This window comes from Lucilia cuprina, chromosome 5 (genome assembly GCF_022045245.1).
Source record: "Lucilia cuprina isolate Lc7/37 chromosome 5, ASM2204524v1, whole genome shotgun sequence".
Lineage (NCBI taxonomy): Eukaryota > Metazoa > Arthropoda > Insecta > Diptera > Calliphoridae > Lucilia > Lucilia cuprina.
Window position 1 is genome coordinate 10,366,698 of NC_060953.1, and position 18,587 is coordinate 10,385,284.

Sequence of the window (18,587 nt, forward strand, 5' to 3'; positions counted from 1 at the left end):
TCAGTTCTAGTTCAGTTCTAGTTCAGTTCTAGTTCAGTTCTAGTTCAGTTCTAGTTCAGTTCTAGTTCAGTTCTAGTTCAGTTGTAGTTCAGTTTTAGTTCAGTTCTACTTGAGTTTTAGTTGAGTTCTAGTTCACTTGTAGTTCAGTTGTAGTTCTGTTGCAGTTCAGTTGTAGTTCAGTTCTAGTTCACTTCTAGTTCAGTTCTAGATCAGTTCTAGTTCAGTTCTAGTTCAGTTCTAGTTCAGTTCAAGTTCAGTTCTAGTTCAGTTCTAGTTCAGTTCTAGTTCACTTCTAGTTCAGTTCTAGTCCAGTTCTAGTTCAGTTCTACTTGAGTGTTAGTTGAGTTCTAGTTCACTTGTAGTTCAGTTATAGTTCTGTTGTAGTTCAGTTGTAGTTCAGTTCTAGTTCACTTCTAGTTCAGTTCTAGATCAGGTCTAGTTCAGTTCTAGTTCAGTTCTAGATCAGTTCTAGTTCAGTTCTAGTTCAGTTCTAGTTCAGTTCTAGTTCAGTTCTAGTTCAGTTCTAGTTCAGTTCTAGTTCAGTTCTAGTTCAGTTCTAGTTCAGTTCTAGTTCAGTTCTAGTTCAGTTCTAGTTCAGTTCTAGTTCAGTTCTAGTTCAGTTCTAGTTCAGTTCTAGTTCAGTTCTAGTTCAGTTCTAGTTCACTTCTAGTTTAGTTCTAGTTCAGTTCTAGTTCAGTGTTAGATCAGTTCTAGTTCAGTTCTAGTTTAGTTCAGTTCTAGTTCAATTCTATTTCAGTTCTACTCCAGTTCTAGTTCAGTTCTCATGCAGATCTAGTTCAGTTCTAGTTCTGTCCTAGTTCAGTTCTACATCAATTCGAGATCAATTCTAGTTCAATTCTATTTCAGTTCTAGTTCAGTTTTAGTTCCTGCCAGATCCTTTTTTCTCACCTGCATATTTTCATGTTTATCCTTTTTACTAGCAATCGCCATCAATTCCTCCTGACAAATAATAGGCGAAACGAAATTAGTGGTTAAAGTATCGACAAATGTCTTTTGTCTGGAGGGACTAGTGTTCCACCATTTGCGTACAACAGCGGGTAGTTTACTTAAAACATCGGTGTATAAATGACAGACGTACTTTTCCAAAGATAAATTGGGATCTAAAAAAACAAAGTGGAAAAAGAAAAAATAAAATAAAAAACTTTTAAAGGCAACGACATTTGATAAATTAAAATTTTTTGTAAGAAAAATTGTGTGTGTTTTTGAAAATGGCCATTAATTTTGAAGAAATTCCCAGTGAAATTGAAATTCCCCAAGAACCTACGCAGAAAACCAAAACCGTTCAGCAAGAACTTAATGAGCGACAATCTTTACTAAATGAACGTTCGATAAAATGTAAGGAAATAAGACCATTTTTTGAAAAGCTGCAAAAGCCGGCACCACGCTTTATGTACCGCTATTTATGTGTTTGTCCCCGTTATAATCCTCAATATGTATGCAAACATACGGGTAATATCATAATCGATCGTGATGTTTTAACACCCGAAGAGCATATTGTCTATTTGGCTACACCCAAGCCAAATTTCGCTGCACCTCGTCAAATGCCTCGATATTTTCTTCGTAAATCTATTATAGCCAATTGTACGGCTCGTATAAATCGTTTGGCTAAACCTGATTTGAAACAAGTAACGTATACTTTAAATAATTTCAATCATGTTATATCGAGACGCCATAGAAGATCGTTGAAAAAACGTTTGGAAAAATCCGAAAATGTGGAATATACAACAATACAAAAGGCTTTAGATTGGTTAGGTGAAGAGAAGAGATTACGAAAGGTGGCTAAAAGGAAAGAGAAACTACGTTGCAAAAAATTATCACGAAAAATTGTTGTCAAGCAGAGGCAGCAAATTAAAAAAATAGTTTGTATTCTATTTGAAGAAATGAAAGATTTCCTTTTAAACGATCAATTCATAATGGATGAAAGTTCGTCTTTGGTAATGGTGATACTAGAGACATTAAGAGAATTTACAGACAAAGAATTCTATATAACCAGTAATTTGCGAGAATATCAAAAAATACTCGCATTCAATTTGGCTGTTTGGATTAATAAATTCATTTCGAATTTGAATATACATGTTGCAGAACCACCCAAACCTAAGGACGAAATGACAGCACAACAACAACAACAACAACCAACTGAAAGACAAACCCAAGAGTTGTCTTCATTTATTCCTGTAGGTGACTATATATCACCAATTGTCTCGGAGGAAGAACTGTATGAAGATGAAGATGATGAAGATTATTATTCTTATCCACAAACTACCAGTGATAGGGGTCAATATACTAATGATACGACTGATATTAAAGAAGAATTGAAATGATTTTAACAATTACCTTTGATCTGTGTCCAAGTGAGACCTTTGAAAATATCGTTGTTTAATTGTTTGGTACTGTGATTTCTCAAAATTTCCGCGGGCATGGCTCGGAATAAAAATTGCAGTAAATTCTGGAAACAAATGAAAATGTTGACGTTAATTGTAGTTAAGTTGTAGATCAGTTACATTGTAGTTCTAGTTGTGCTAAAGTTCAGTTCTAGTTCATTTCTAGTTTAGTTTTATTTCAGTTCTAGTTCAGTTCTAGTTCTGTTCTAGTTCAGTTCTAGTTCTGTTCTAGTTCAGTTCTAGTTCACTTCTAGTTCAGTTCTAGTTCACTTCTAGTTCGCTTCTAGTTCAGTTCTAGTTCAGTTCTAGTTCAGTTCTAGTTCAGTTCTAGTTCAGTTCTAGTTCAGTTTATAGTTCAGCTATAGATCAGTTCTAGTTCAGCGCTAGTTCTTTTTTAGCTCTAGTTTAGCGCTAGTTCTGTTTTTAGTTCTGCTCTAATTCTGTTCTATTTTTGTTCTAGTTCTGTTCTAGTTCTAGTTCAATTCTAGTTCAGTTCTATTTCAGTTCTAATTCAGTTCATATTCAGTTCTAGTTCAGTTCTAGTTCAGTTCTAGTTCAGTTCTAGTTCAGTTCTAGTTCAGTTCTAGTTCAGTACTAGTTCAGTTCTAGTTCAGTTCTAGTTCAGTTCTAGTTCAGTTCTAGTTCAGTTCTAGTTCAGTTCTAGTTCAGTTCTAATTCAGTTCTAGTTCAGTTTTAGTTCAGTTCTGGTTCAGTTCTAGTTCTGTTCTAGTTCTTTTCCAGTTCTGTCTAGTTCTGTTCTAGTTCTGCTCTAGTTCTGTTCTAGTTCTGTTCTAGTTCTGTTCTAGTTCTGTTCTAGTTCTGTTCTAGTTCTGTTCTAGTTCTGTTCTAGTTCTGTTCTAGTTCTGTTCTAATTCTGTTCTAGTTCTGTTCTAGTTTTGTTCTAGTTCTATATTATAGTTCTGTTCTAGTTCAGTTCTAGTTCTGCTCTAGTTCTGTTCTAGTTCTGTTCTAGTTCTGTTCTAGTTCTGTTCTAGTTCTGTTCTAGTTCTGTTCTAGTTCTGTTCTAGTTCTGTTATAGTTCTGTTCTAGTTCTGTTTTAGTTTTGTTCTAGTTCTATTCTAGTTCTGTTCTGGGTCTGTTCTAGTTCTGTTCTAGTTCTGTTCTAGTTCTGTTCTAGTTCTGTACTAGTTCTGTTCTAGTTCTGTTCTAGTTCTGTTCTAGTTCTGTTCTAGTTCAGTTCTAGTTCAGTTCTAGTTCAGTTCTAGTTCAGTTCTAGTTCAGTTCTAGTTCAGTTCTAGTTCAGTTCTAGTTCAGTTCTAGTTCAGTTCTAGTTCAGTTCTAGTTCAGTTCTAGTTCAGTTCTAGTTCAGTTCTAGTTCAGTTCTAGTTCAGTTCTAGTTCAGTTCTAGTTCAGTTCTAGTTCAGTTCTAGTTTAGTTCTAGTTTAGTTCTAGTTCAGTTCTGGTTCAGTTCTGTTCAGTTCTAGTTCAGTTCAGTTCTGTTCTAGTTCAGTTCTAGTTCAGTTCTAGTTCAGTTGTAGTTCAGTTCTAGTTCAGTTCTAGTTCAGTTCTAGTTTAGTTCTAGTTCAGTTCTGGTTCAGTTCTAGTTCTGTTCTAGTTCTGTTTTAGTTCAGTTCGGTCTGTTCTGGTTCTGTTCGAGTTCTGTTCTAGTTTTGTTCTAGTTCTAGTTCTGTTCTAGTTCTAGTTCTGTTCTAGTTCTGTTCTAGTGTTGTTCTAGTTTTGTTCTAGTTCTATTCTAGTTCTGTTCTAGTTTTGTTCTAGTTCTGTTCTAGTTTTGTTTTGTTCTAGTTCTGATCAAGTTCTTCTCTCTTTCAGTTCTATTTCAGTTCCAGTTCTGTTCTTGTTTTGTCCAGTTCTAGCTCAGTTCTAGTTCTATTCTACTTCTGTTATAGTCCTGTTCATCAGTTATAAACTGATGTATTCCTTTAATGGTGCTCACCTCTTCATATTTATTTTCATGTAACCAGGAGGTATAAACTGAACGTAAAGCTACTGGTGATTTGGCACAAGCATAAATAATACAATCCCATAGCATTAAATAGCTTAAAGCTTCATGTCTGTCAATCGTGGCCGTTTTGCCTATTTCCGTCAATTTAAAGCTGAAAATAAATAAATTGCAACAATTAATAACAAATCTCCGTTAAACATTTTTAGTTACAAAATTTACCTAAATTCTTTAATATATTTTTGTATTGGCATTTCATAACGTCCGATATAGTCTTCGAAACGATTTAAGAAATGCCATTTAACAATTTTATGTTCATCTTTATCAATTTGCTCTGATTTCTTGTCATACACTTCAATATCATCGGCCACAAAGTGTGGTGTTAATTGACGCATCATAAAAATACTTAAAGTACGAAGTGAATGAACAGGACTGGACAGATTTTTCAATAGGAAATTGCAGACATGATCCAAAGTAATTTGGTTGGAATTTTTACAGAACTATTTAAGTAAAATAACAATTAAATTGTTAGATATTTAATTGGAAACTAAAAAATTTTATTAACAATCTTACCGCATATACAATGCCATAATCCATATGATCCATGGTAGTGGTAAGTTCATTTAAGAATATTTCCCAGCAATCGGAAAAGTTGGACGTAAAATCTTAACAGATGTTTAGTGAATGTAATTAAATAATTCTTCCATTCTTTTGTTTTATGAATATTTATTATTACTTACCTTGATATTGACAAATACGATAAAATGATTTAAACAAGGTTAAATATACATCACGTGAAAACACCTGTATCCATTCATCATAAACATTTTTAATTAGTTCTGTTGAACTTTTTTGTTTTTCTTCGGCAAAGAATGAGGTTAAAGCGGCAAACAGTTTAAAGACATGTAGGGTAAAGTATAACGTCTAGAGGGGAAAAACACAAAAATGTTAAAGACCAAAAACTGTTTTAGTTTAAATCTAGTTCAGTTTTTGTACAGTTCTAGTTCAGTTTCTTTACAGTTCTAGTTCAGTTAAAGTTCAGTTCCAATTCAGTTCTAGTTCTGTTCTAGTTCTGTTCTAGTTCAGTTCTGTTCTAGTTCAGTTCTGTTCTAGTTCAGTTCTGTTCTGTACTAGTTCTGTTCTAGTTCTGTTCTAGTTCTGTTCTAGTTCTGTTCTAGTTCTGTTCTAGTTCTGTTCTAGTTCTGTTCTAGTTCTGTTCTAGTTCCGTTCTAGTTCTGTTCTAGTGCTGTTCTAGTTCTGTTCTAGTTCTGTTCTAGTTCTGTTCTAGTTCTGCTCTAGTTCTGTTCTAGTTCTGTTCTAGTTTTGTTCTAGTTCTGTTCTAGTTTTGTTCTAGTTCTGTTCTAGTTCTGTTCTAGTTCTGTTCTAGTTCTGTTCTAGTTCTGTTCTAGTTCTGTTCTAGTTCTGTTCTAGTTCTGTTCTAGTTCTGTTCTAGTTCTGTTCTAGTTCTGTTCTAGTTCTGTTCTAGTTCTGTTCTAGTTCTGTTCTAGTTCTGTTCTAGTTCTGTTCTAGTTCTGTTCTAGTTCTGTTCTAGTTCTGTTCTAGTTCTGTTCTAGTTCTGTTCTCGTTCTGTTCTAGTTCTATTCTAGTTCTGTTCTAGTTCTGTTCTAGTTCTGTCCTTATTCTGTCCTTGTTCTGTTCTTGTTCTGTTCTAGTTCTGTTCTAGTTCTGTTCTAGTTCTGTTCTAGTTCTGTTCTAGTTCTGTTCTAGTTCTGTTCTAGTTCTGTTCTAGTTCTGTTCTAGTTCTGTTCTAGTTCTGTTCTAGTTCTGTTCTAGTTCTGTTCTAGTTCTGTTCTAGTTCTGTTCTAGTTCTGTTCTAGTTCTGTTCTAGTTCTGTTCTAGTTCTGTTCTAGTTCTGTTCTAGTTCTGTTCTAGTTCTGTTCTAGTTCTGTTCTAGTTCTGTTCTATTTCTGTTCTAGTTCTGTTCTAGTTCTGTTCTAGTTCTGTTCTAGTTCTATTCTAGTTCTGTTCTAGTTCTGTTCTATTTCTGTCCTTATTCTGTCCTTGTTCTGTTCTTGTTCTGTTCTAGTTCTGTTCTAGTTCTGTTCTAGTTCTGTTCTAGTTCTGTTCTTCTTGTACAGTTCTAGTTCAGTTTCTTTACAGTTCTAGTTCAAGTTCAGTTCTAGTTCAGTTAAAGTTCAGTTCCAATTCAGTTCTAGTTCTGTTCTAGTTCTGTTCTAGTTCTGTTCTTGTTCTGTTCTTGTTCTGTTCTAGTTCTGTTCTAGTTCAGTTCTAGTTCTGTTCTAGTTCTGTTCTAGTTCCGTTCTAGTTCTGTTCTAGTGCTGTTCTAGTTCTGTTCTAGTTATGTTCTAGTTCTGTTCTAGTTCTGTTCTAGTTCTGTTCTAGTTCTGTTCTAGTTCTGTTCTAGTTTTGTTCTAGTTCTGTTCTAGTTTTGTTCTAGTTCTGTTCTAGTTCTGTTCTAGTTCTGTTCTAGTTCTGTTCTAGTTCTGTTCTAGTTCTGTTCTAGTTCTATTCTAGTTCTGTTCTAGTTTTGTTCTAGTTTTGTTCTAGTTCTGTCCTTATTCTGTCCTTGTTCTGTTCTAGTTCTGTTCTAGATCTGTTCTAGTTCTGTGTTAGTTCTGTTCTAGTTCTGTTCTAGTTCTGTTCTAGTTCTGTTCTAGTTCTGTTCTAGTTCTGTTCTAGTTCTGTTCTAGTTTTGTTCTAGTTCTGTTCTAGTTCTGTTCTAGTTCTGTTCTAGTTCCGTTCTAGTTCTGTTCTAGTGCTGTTCTAGTTTTGTTCTAGTTCTGTTCTAGTTTTGTTCTAGTTCTGTTCTAGTTCTGTTCTAGTTCTGTTCTAGTTCTGTTCTAGTTCTATTCTAGTTCTGTTCTAGTTCTGTCCTTATTCTGTCCTTGTTCTGTTCTTGTTCTGTTCTAGTTCTGTTCTAGATCTGTTCTAGTTCTGTTCTAGTTCTGTGTTAGTTCTGTTCTAGTTCTGTTCTAGTTCTGTTCTAGTTCTGTTCTAGTTCTGTTCTAGTTCTGTTCTAGTTCTGTTCTAGTTCTGTTCTAGTTCTGTTCTAGTTCTGTTCTAGTTCTGTTCTAGTTCTGTTCTAGTTCTGTTCTAGTTCTGTTCTAGTTCTGTTCTAGTTCTGTTCTAGTTCTGTTCTAGTTCTGTTCTAGTTCTGTTCTAGTTCTGTTCTAGTTCTGTTCTAGTTCTGTTCTAGTTCTGTTCTGTTCTAGTTCTGTCCTTATTCTGTCCTTGTTCTGTTCTTGTTCTGTTCTTGTTCTGTTCTAGTTCTGTTCTAGTTCAGTTCTAGTTCAGTTCTAGTTCTGTTCTAGTTCTGTTCTAGTTCTGTTCTAGTTCTGTTCTAGTTCTGTTCTAGTTCTATTCTAGCTCTGTTCTAGTTCTGTTCTAGTTCTGTTCTAGTTCTGTTCTAGTTCTGTTCTAGATCTGTTCTAGTTATGTTCTAGTTCTGTTTTAGTTCTGTTCTAGTTCTAGTTCTGTTTTAGTTCTGTTCTAGTTCTGCCCTTGTTCAGTTCTAGTTCAGTTCCTTCCTTTCGAATTTATTTCTTATGCTTACTTACCTTTTGATCTTGATTTTCTAATGCATAATCCAGAGACTTAGTCAAACTTAAAATCCAATGACCCAAACCGATGCGTATAACATCCCAGTTTTTAATAGATAACTGATGGGGAACTTTGCGCAAAACTTCAGTTAATAAATTCATGTATTCCACAGCATTTAAAACATTCAACATCTCTTGCTTGGGAATTTCCCTAAAAAAAAATAAAAAGAGTTTAAGTTTTTCTCAAATCTTAATAATTCTTTGACTTACGTTTGGTATAATAGCAAATCCTTTTGTGTGTGTAATTTATCGGCATGTTGTGTTATAAACTGAACGGCAGAGCTAACAATATTATGATCCGATTTCTCATTGTATGACGAGGAAAAATTATTCTCTATTAAACAACGAAAAACTGCCGCCTTAATCCACATGTCAGGTGGTTCACAACGCATAATGGGACATTGACTGCTAATGGTTTTGGCTTCTAGTTTAGGTAGTAAATACTGTAGAGTATTTATATAGGCTTTGAAAGATTTCTGTGCCACAAAATATTCCTGTAAATCTTCAGCCAAAAGTAACGTGGCACTTTCTTCAAATTGAGCATATTGTTCTATGTTCACCAAATATGGTAATGAACGACAATAAATAATATTTTCCTCTTTGACAGCTTCCTCTAGTAGTCTTTCTTTTAGAGTAACACTTAATTCTCCTGATTGACGCAAAAGTAATTGCACCTTTACGGAAAGCTCTAAGCATAGAGCTTCCAATTGCTTGTTAAGATTATCAGAATAGGAAACCAAACTATCACCACAGGCTGCAATGTTTATATATTGCAATAGTTGTGTTTGCAAGTAGTCGGACCAAATTTTCAATAAATTTTCATTAGGATCACAGTAATCATCGGTGATTTCATCTTCATTGTTTTCTGGGGTTTCTAGTAAAGCAGGAGTTTTACTAGTTTTACACACTAGTTTGCAGAGCGTAGTTAGATTAAGTAAGGACTTTTGTAATACTAGTTTCAAATCATTGAAATTTTTTACTTGTTGTGTAAAATCACTTGAAGGAGTTGTTACTCCTTTTAAGGATTCTATAAATAAACAAACATTAAAGAGTGTTTCGATATCATTTAAATTGTTTTGCAGTAAAGTCTGTAAAACTTCATCAATTTTAACAGAACGTTGGGATTCCTCTTCAATATTTTCGGTAGAACAAGTAACAAATTTGGCCATAGCTTCTGCCATAGACTCAAGAGCTGTTAGAGTTAAATCTTCCTGTTGAGCTTTTTGTTGAACAATTTCCGTACATTTCTTTAATAAATCCTCATCTATAATAATATCTTCACTTGATAAAGCATCCTGCCAGCAGGTGGTTATTTCCCATAACGTATCCTCAGATATATAATCATTGACCGACTTTTCTATACTAAATTTAAATAACCTTAAGAATACTTTATGTTGTACATCACGTGATGAATTTTTATTCGAACAGACTACAGGCATTATTTGTGCTATAAAACTACCACAGGCATCTACATCTGTATTGGAGTTTTCATTATCTTGCTGTTCTTCCAAAGGCTCGGAAAGTATATTGAGTATTGTGTCTACGGATTGTGCGGTAATTAAAATATCTCCAGTATCAGTTTGAAAGAAACACTTGTGTAAGAGATTAAATAAATCTTTGGAATTGTTGTTAACCACCTCGTGTGCTACTTTGCTGATAATTTCGGTTGTTTCATTTTGTGATAACATACTGCGCACTTCCGGTTCTATGCACAAGGGATGAGAGAGTAAACGTTGCAATACTAAGGTTTGTGTTAAATGATGGGGAATCTAGTTGGAGGATTTAGAAGAAAGAAGAAAATAATTAAAATTTTTTAATGATTCTTATAATTATTTAGGAATAAGAAGTTCTGAATTAGTTCTAGTTTAGTTCTATTTCAGTTCCAGTTCTGGTCTAATTCAGTTTTAGTTCAGTTCTAGTTCAGTTTTAGTTAAGTTTTAGTTCAGTTCTAGTTCAGTTCTAGTTCACTTCTAGTTCAGTTCTAGTTCAGTTCTAGTTCAGTTCTAGTTAAGTTCTAGTTCAGTTCTAGTTCAGTTCTAGTTCAGTTCTAGTTCAGTTCTAGTTCAGTTCTAGTTCAGTTCTAGTTCAGTTCTAGTTCAGTTCTAGTTCAGTTCTAGTTCAGTTCTAGTTCAGTTCTAGTTCAGTTCTAGTTCAGTTCTAGTTCAGTTCTAGTTCAGTTCTAGTTCAGTTCTAGTTCAGTTCTAGTTCAGTTCTAGTTCAGTTCTAGTTCAGTTCTAGTTCAGTTCTAGTTCAGTTCTAGTTCAGTTCTAGAGCAGTTTTAGGTCAATTCTAGTTCTTGTTCATTTATAGTTCAGTTCTAGTTTAGATCAGTTCTAGTTCAGTTCTAGTATAGTTCTAGTTCAGTTCTAGTTCAGTTCTAGTTCAGTTCTAGTTCAGTTCTAGTTCAGTTCTAGTTCAGTTCTAGTTCAGTTCTAGTTCAGTTCTAGTTCAGTTCTAGTTCAGTTCTAGTTCAGTTCTAGTTCAGTTCTAGTTCAGTTCTAGTTCAGTTCTAGTTCAGTTCTAGTTCAGTTCTAGTTCAGTTCTAGTTCAGTTCTAGTGCAGTTCTAGTTCAGTTCTAGAGCAGTTTTAGGTCAATTCTAGTTCTTGTTCATTTCTAGTTCAGTTCTAGTTCAATTCTAGTTCAGTTCTAGTTCAGTTCTAGTTCAGTTCTAGTTCAGTTCTAGTTCAGTTCTAGTTCAGTTCTAGTTCAGTTCTAGTTCAGTACTAGTTCAGTTCTAGTTCAGTTCTAGTTCAGTTCTAGTTCAGTTCTACTTCAGTTCAGTTCTAGTTTAGTTTATTTCAGTTCTAGTTTAGTTCTAGTTCAGTTGTTGTTCAGTTCCAGTGTTTTTCCACTTACCTTAATCAACTCCCTTTCGATGAATTCGAATCGTTGTTGTTTTTCTAAATTCTGTAAAATTTCAAACACTACATCCACCACTATCGCACACGCGTCATTATCCAAAACCGATGACTTTAACAAATCCACTAATGTCCTTAGTGTAGTATCCAATTTATCATCTTCACTTATTTTAGCAAAGAATTCTTTGTCGTTAAACATATTACAGAATAAACGTACATGTTTAATATATTTGGACGTTTTTAAAGATACAGTTTTATTAAAACAAATACGCAATAATTGTAAAACCAATTGTCTAAGTTCTTTTTGTATAAAAGCTGCCGTCGTATGGTTATTATCTTTGATAGGGTTTTCAGCATTTTCACCCTCCTCTTCGCCATTAACTTCGACAAATTTAACTTTATGCTCTTCTAAATTTGGTTTAGCCACATACATATCATTGATAAGTTCTATAACATGTTCCAAATAGATTTCACTAACATCTGTTTTATGAAGTTCTTCGGGTATGAGAGTGAATAATAAACACCAAAATTTCTCCAATAATTGTTGATATAAAGAGCAATTAGCCGATTGTTTGTCGAAGAAAGCTACCAGTGTAGAGGTTTGTTGGAAGAAGTATTTGGTTAATAAACTATCTTCACCGCTTAGGAACCATTTTATGGGTTGTACAATATTCTCTTCCAGCAATTGTAATACCAAAGTTTTCTCTTCCTCTACAGTTTTATCCTTTTTATTATAGACTTTTTGTATTATATAACGCAAACATTCAAAATATGTCTTTATAATCATTTTATTGTCCTGCATTGAGGTATTATTATTATTGGTAGGAGTTTCCATTGTTATAACATCTTTAATATTGTCGAAAAATTGCTTTATTAAATTATGATATTCCTGCATATCGGAGGTGACATTTATTAATTGTGAGAAGAAAGGTAATATATTGGGACATATAGCATGAGCATTACGATTAAAGGCATTACGTAGTAGATGAGTAAGTTTTGGCCAAACATTTTTATAAAAATCTATTGTTTGATGCCTGTAAATGAGTTATAGGGTTTTAAAGTAAACTTTTTTGTTAAGGGTTTTAAAAGAGTTACTTACCAATCCTTGTAATTTGTTTGTAATAGCAAAATGCAACCCCAGACATGAGGTGCTACAAGAGGATCTGATTCATCAATATTTTGAAAAGCTATTGTTGTCATTTGTGTCTTTTGTTTGGCAAAAATTTCCTGTTGTTTGGGACTTTGTAGTAAATGATACATTAGTTCAAACCAAGCAGCTCTGGAAGTAAACGAAATGTAAGTGAAAAGTTAAATCATAGATCGGGTTACAATCGAGACTATAGATTAGACTATATATCAAACTATAGCCTTCATTATGGACTAGTCTAGACTGTAGGTTAGACTATAGACCAAACAATAAAGCAGACTATAGTATTTGCTACATAGCAGACTATAATCCAATCTATCAAACTATAGTCTACACTAGATCTGACTATATCAGACTATAGTCTAGACTATATAGCAGACTATAGTCTAGACTATAAAGCAGACTATAGTCTAGACTATATAGCAGACTATAGTCTAGACTATAAAGCAGACTATAGTCTAAACTATTCAGCAGTCTGTAGCGCAGACTATAGTCAAGATACGTAATAAATTATTACTAATTTAACTCATACATACTTGATGGAATTCAACTTATTCTTGGCAAAACTCCAAAATTTTTGATGATCCAACAACTTTGTTAAACCCTCGAGTATTTGTGTTTGATCCTCCACCTCCATAGTGTGTTCCACGAAAAAGGAAAGCTCCTTTAAACTACACATAACAACACGTTGATACTTTTGCTCGGCTTCTTCGGGTGTAAGACTTTTACCGGTTGACAAAGTGGAAGCAGTATGGAATGTTAAATTACGCAAAACATAATCAAAAATCTCACTTTGACAATGCAGACAAACTTCACGCGTACGATTGGCATTGTTGGCAAAGGTATCATTAAACGAAATACTGGCTATAGAAGCAGCAGGAGCATAATTATCAAATTGACTGGATAACCAGACGGGCACCAATTGCTTTAGATAGGGAGCTACGGCCTTTTTACACTTAGACACCAGCAGCTGTAGCACCGTCTGTGTTAGTTCACGTACATTGTGTTCGGGATCAACAGCTAGATTGTGATAGAATTTTGGCCATAAAGGTAAAATCATTTTTAATTCTTCTATTTCGGATGCATTAATTAAATCGATAAATTCCTGTAAGGCTTTTTTCTTAGTCATGGGATCTTTCTTTGATAGTTTCTTCATGGTCAATTGATATTGAGGACTTATGCTGGCATCAAATGTTTCGGGCATTTGTTCGGCTGTAGCAAAACCCGGTGCAAAAGGTATTATACCAAAATCGGAGTGTGCCGAAAAGCCTACAAATGTTGGAGCTGAACCCAGTAATTCCGCACTGCGGGCACTGCTAGAAGGCTGATGAAAGAGGAAATTTTTTTGTGAATTTCAGTTGATTTTTGCAATATTAAGGACTTACCTTGGCATTATTTTTAGTACGTTGTGTCTGTTTTGTTTTGCCACCCATTTTTTTGGCCAAAATTTGTGAAATTTTCTTGTGGTTTCCTCAAGGAATATGACGATCAAAATATAAGAAACGAAAACAATTTTGCAATAATAAACGTCAGCTATTGTAAGTGTTGCAAATGTTGTTGTTTTTTATCAATTAAAGCATTTTTAAGTAACAGGTTGGCGTTTTTCTAGTTAAACATTTTATTTAGAGGGATTAAAAAAGAAAAACTAAAAATTTTGTTTTATTTAGCTTATTATAAAGAAAATTTTTATTGTTTTTCTTAAGTTATTTATACTTTAGTTAATGTGTTCCTTGTGCAAAAATTTATAGTTTTAGCTTACCGCTTTTTTGCTGTGTATTTTGCTTTGTGGTGTAAAAACGCCCTTTTTCCAAACATATGATTACAAAAATGCAACTCTGTTAGGAACAAAAAAAATTGTAAACAAACTACAAACACGTGCGGGATTCTTGACTTAAATTCATTAACTATTTTCAAAGAAAATATTAATTTACACATTTTTTTAATAGACAAAAATGACAAAATTTATAACATATTATAATTTATGTCCTATACCAGAACCCAAAGACTTTCTGGGCATATCACCGGACAAAGAACAAGGCAATAGTATAACAACTTTGGGCAAAAACATTATCATAATATTTAAGGTATTTGTGAAGACATGTGTAAATTTATAAATAAAAAATAAGGATAAATTTAATATTCATAATTTCTTTTAAAGATTTCCACTCAAAAACAAATAAAAAGTTGGTCTGTATTGGAAAAGCTTTCCTCTAAAGTGGTGTATGATAGAAAAACTGAAAAATATGTGGGTGTCTTTGCCAACAGGTTTCTTAGATTATGGGATGATAACACCAAAGATGTTAACAAGTGCAAAAAGTTAAAGGTAGCTACTTTAAAATAATTTTTATTCATAGCTTGTTTTTATTAATAAATTTCTTTGTTATATTTTAGTTCCAAAAAAGTATAGCCGATTTGGTGGCTGATGATAGTGATACTTATGTTTTGTATTCCGATGGCTCTTGTGAATCTTTACAATCGGCCATTGAATCGCGTAAAGCTGATATAGGAGCACCTCAACAAACCGAATTGTTTTCAAGTTTAATATTCACCGATCTTAATATACAGAAATTATCGAATGGTCAACGTATTTTAACTTATTTCGAACGTAATACTAAAACTGGTGATTATCATTTGGTGCGTATACCTTTGGATCAGGGCGAAGGTGTAGAGGTTGAGGCGAAACGTTTTAATTTGAAAAGAGGTGTTTTAGATGTTCATGTTGCTGGTGCGGCTGTTATAGAGGGTGATGGTACACCGGTTTTATTAACAATATGTAAGTTTTCACTTTTTTCTTGGTAATTCATTATATTAACATTGAAATGATTATAGATTAGTTCAGGTTTTGGTCAATTTTATAAAGTTCCAGTTAGCTTTAATTGTAATTCTAATATTGGTTTAGCTAGCTGTAATCTTAGCTCTAAAGATGGCCTAAGTTTAGTTGCTAATATAATGTCAATATGAGCTTTATATTGTAGCTTCAATCATAGTCTCAATATATCCTAAATAGAAGTTCTTAATATAGCTTCAGTTATCTTCAGTCTTAGATCTATTTATATCTTCAATCACCATTTTTTACAGCTGCAAATATAATCTTCGTTTAGCTGCAATTGTAGATCTAAATATTACATCAATTAGCCTCAATCAAAGCTCTTAATATGAACGCAGTTTAGCTTTAACATTAGTTCCAAATGGATTCAGATTTAGACTTTAGTAGGAGCTCTAAACAGTAGTCTTAAATAGTTTTACTCAAAGCCCCAAAGTATCTTAAATCGAAGCTCTGAATATAGCTTTAGTTAGCATTAAGTAAAGTTCTAAATATAATCTCAGTTTAACTTCAGTTGTAGCTCGAAATTTAGTCTCCGTTTAACGGCAATTGAAGATCTAAATATTACATCAATTAGCCTTAATCAAAGCTCTTAATATGAACGCAGTTTAACTTTACTTCCAAATGGGGTCTGATTTAGACTTCAACAGGAGCACTAAAAAGTAGCCTTAGTTAGCTTTACTCAAAGCCTCAAAGTATCTTATATCAAAGCTATGAATATTGTTTCAGTTAACTTTAATCCTAGCTCTACTTATATCTTCAGTTAGCATTAATTAAAGCCCTATATATAACTTCAATTTGACTTTAGTTGCAATTCAAAATTTAGTTTCCGTTTAGCTACAATTCTGGACCTAAATATTTCATAAATTAGGCTCAATCAAAGCTCTTAATTTGAACACAGTTTAGCTTTATCTTTAGTTCCAATTGGGATCTGATTTAGACTTCAATAGGAGCTTTAAAAAGTAGTAAAAAGTTACATAGCTTCACTTATCGTTTTAAATAAAGCTTTCTATTACCTTTAATTTAGTGTCCATCTTAGTTTATATATAGTCTCAATTAAGCTTTAATTGTAGATCTAAATATAGCTATAGTTTTGCTTTATTTTGCTTCAATAAGAGCTCTAAAAAGTGTACTCAATTGCGATTGATATAGTCAGCTTTTAGACTCAATCATAGGCCGGAATAAAGCTTTAGATTATGATAGTATAAATATAATCTCAATTTAGCCTTAAACTTAGTTCTCAATTTAGTCTCCTTTATATTTCCATTTAAGTCTGCTTAAAGCTTTCGATTAGGTTTCCTTTCTAGTATAAATATAATCTCAATTTAGTTTCAATCTTAGCTCTAAGTTTAGTCTCCTTTTAGACTCAATCATAGGCCGGAATAAAGCTTTAGATTATGATCCCTTCCTAGTATAAATATAATCTCAAATTAGCCTTAAACTTAGTTCTCAATTTAGTCTCCTTTAAATCTCCATTTAAGTCTGATTAAAGCTTTAGATTAGGTTTCCTTCCTAGTATAAATATAATCTCAATTTAACCATAAACTTAGCTCTACATTTAGTCTCCTTTCTATCAAATTATTCTTTTCTTATTAATGTTTTCAAACATATATTTCATGATTTTTCAATCTTTATATATTTCCTTCTCTTAGGGTCCGATAAACGTATATTCCTTTTGAGTCTTGCCGATGACATAGAACCCAGTCGTTCTCCTGGTAATTTTGTCTCAATGCTGACACAACTTAAAGTTGATACTCCTCTTTCGGTATTGGGAATATCGAAACATTTTGTAGCCATTTATGGAGCTAATCATGGCCAAGAGGGAGCCTCTCTTTTACTATACAATACACAATATAAAGTTATTAAAACTAAACAATTCTTTAAAGTTTACTTTAACTTTTCACAACTATGGTCTATCGATGAACATATACTCTTGGCTATGGGACAAAATCTTTCGGTAGTTAAATATCGTGTACTTAAAGAAGTTCTCTCTGAGTTGGTGGGCACACAAGTGGGACATGACTATCAACCAGTTCTAGAAGATATACACATTAATGAAGAAGCCTTTTTAGAAGATTGTCTACAGTATAGTAATGATTATGATTATTATACTGTAAAGAACAGTAAAACAAATGATAAACCATTTAAGGAAGCTGATGGTAAATTTGTGGCCTTTTTAAATAGCAAGGAGTTTGATAAGGATTTAAACTCTTTGAAACAATTAAATTTACATGTTGAAGTTAATCAGGTAGAACAACCTTTAGATGATGTACAAATTTCTTTAATGGCTAATTACAATGATAATGGTTTTATTAGTCCAGAAATACAACTGATAGCTAAACAACTGGAAAAGGCTGGAGCCAGTGAACATGAAATAACTGAAAAACTATTGACCGTACTAATAAAAGCAAATTTATTACAAGATATCGGAGTGTGTCTGAAACGTTATCAAAATATATCGGAGAAAATACTTTCGAAAACTTTAAATTATTTACTAACAAATATAACAACAATTGAAACACTTAATCATAAAGAAGAATCAACTAAGAACCTAACAAATGGCTGTAAAACAGAAAAACAAGAGAAACACATGGAAGTTGATTTTCAATTAGAATCAGATGACCAAGCTAAACCCTATCCTAATTTAGATTTATTAGCGGAAAAGCCCACAGAACACAACTCATCCAACGAAGCTTTAGATATCCTAAATATACTCTTGCAGTGTTCGTTTGATGCTGAAGCCATAGCGGTACACATTAGAAATGATATAGATTATAATAAAATTCTATTGATATTACAACATTTATATAATCTACTAATAACACCGCCTCAACTATCGTTAATCGAAGAACGTCCTTCGCTCTATAACTGTAGCAGTGATTATGAACTGCAATTAATGCGTTGGTTTGGTGTATTTCTTAATTCACATTTTCAAAAATTAGCCCTATCCAAAGATATTGAATTAATGGAAATTCTCTATAAATGGCATGAATTGATACAGAGTTATAAACGTGAAATTGTCGAATTGGAAACGGTGGCGGCTTTATTGTATAATATTGTTGAGCGTAGAAAAATATTTAAGGAGAAAAATTCTTCGAAATGGTATTCAATCGAAGAGGTTCAATTATTTTAATTGTATTTTTTTTTTTGCTGTAATTATTCATCTTTTTTCTGATTTAGTTTATAAATTAATGAAAATATCTTTATATATTTTTTAAATAAAGTTAAATTTACTAAAAAAAAAGATCTGCAAAGCTTTTAATCGTGGGATTCTGAAGATCGAAGATCTCTTACTGCTCAACTCTAATCGCTCTAATTAATTGAAATCGTTATTCTCTATAAGGTCTATTATTTCCAGTTTTAATCAAACGAAATTCAAATGCAACTGTTTCTCATTTAGAAGACCTGTTTAAGCTCTCAACGTAGGACTCTTTAGAGGCCAATTTAAAGTCCCTTCGCAATCTAGTTAAGTTGTAATCATATTTCTTTTAAATTTACCAAAAAGTTGTGCAAAGCTTCTAAACGTAGGACTGTGGAGATCGAAGATCTCTTGCTGCCGCTTAACTTTAAGCACTGATCGCTCTAATCTGTTGAAATTGTTATTCTCTTTAAGATCTATTCATTCCAATTGTTGCTCATTTTGTACACCTGTTTTAGCTCTCAACGTAGGACTCTTTAGAGACCAATTTTAGTTGTTGTAATCAAAGACCTTTTTTGTAGATCAATCTTAGCACTAGATCTTTTAAATTTACTAAAAAATGTGTGTAAAGCTTCTAAACGTAGGACTCTGGAGATCGAAAATCTCTTGCTGCTCAACTTTTTACTCTAATCGCTCTAATCTATTGAAATT

The 18,587-nt window shown here is 33.0% G+C and overlaps 3 protein-coding genes across 4 annotated transcripts in view; 2 read left to right on the plus strand and 1 right to left on the minus strand.

The window, feature by feature from the left end:
• Positions 1 to 843: 843 nt before the first annotated feature.
• LOC111685655 (E3 ubiquitin-protein ligase listerin) overlaps positions 844 to 18,587 on the minus strand; it is a 48,017-nt gene continuing 30,273 nt past the window's right edge. The window contains exons 2-13 of one of the 2 annotated variants that reach the window (XM_046951042.1): positions 13,299 to 13,518; positions 12,450 to 13,237; positions 11,866 to 12,045; positions 10,765 to 11,800; positions 8,118 to 9,676; positions 7,866 to 8,058; positions 5,067 to 5,250; positions 4,900 to 4,991; positions 4,549 to 4,826; positions 4,321 to 4,480; positions 2,356 to 2,467; positions 844 to 1,121 (exon numbers count right to left, since the gene is read on the minus strand). In XM_046951042.1, coding sequence (XP_046806998.1) covers positions 859 to 1,121; positions 2,356 to 2,467; positions 4,321 to 4,480; positions 4,549 to 4,826; positions 4,900 to 4,991; positions 5,067 to 5,250; positions 7,866 to 8,058; positions 8,118 to 9,676; positions 10,765 to 11,800; positions 11,866 to 12,045; positions 12,450 to 13,237; positions 13,299 to 13,346 — 4,893 coding nt within the window. In that variant the 5' untranslated portion in view covers positions 13,347 to 13,518 and the 3' untranslated portion in view covers positions 844 to 858. Of the gene's footprint in view, positions 1,122 to 2,355; positions 2,468 to 4,320; positions 4,481 to 4,548; positions 4,827 to 4,899; positions 4,992 to 5,066; positions 5,251 to 7,865; positions 8,059 to 8,117; positions 9,677 to 10,764; positions 11,801 to 11,865; positions 12,046 to 12,449; positions 13,238 to 13,298; positions 13,559 to 18,587 lie in introns of both variants that reach the window. The other variant, XM_046951041.1, reaches the window with a different exon arrangement.
• On the plus strand, positions 1,158 to 2,473 carry LOC111685657. The gene has a single exon (XM_023447920.2). The coding sequence runs from the start codon at positions 1,230 to 1,232 to the stop codon at positions 2,340 to 2,342; it is 1,113 nt and encodes a 370-aa protein (XP_023303688.2). The 5' UTR covers positions 1,158 to 1,229; the 3' UTR covers positions 2,343 to 2,473.
• Positions 13,775 to 17,974, plus strand: LOC111685656 (nucleolar protein 11-like). Its single transcript, XM_023447919.2, has 4 exons — positions 13,775 to 13,997; positions 14,072 to 14,236; positions 14,305 to 14,686; positions 16,390 to 17,974. The coding sequence occupies exons 1-4, from the start codon at positions 13,866 to 13,868 to the stop codon at positions 17,868 to 17,870; spliced, it is 2,160 nt and encodes a 719-aa protein (XP_023303687.2). The 5' UTR covers positions 13,775 to 13,865; the 3' UTR covers positions 17,871 to 17,974.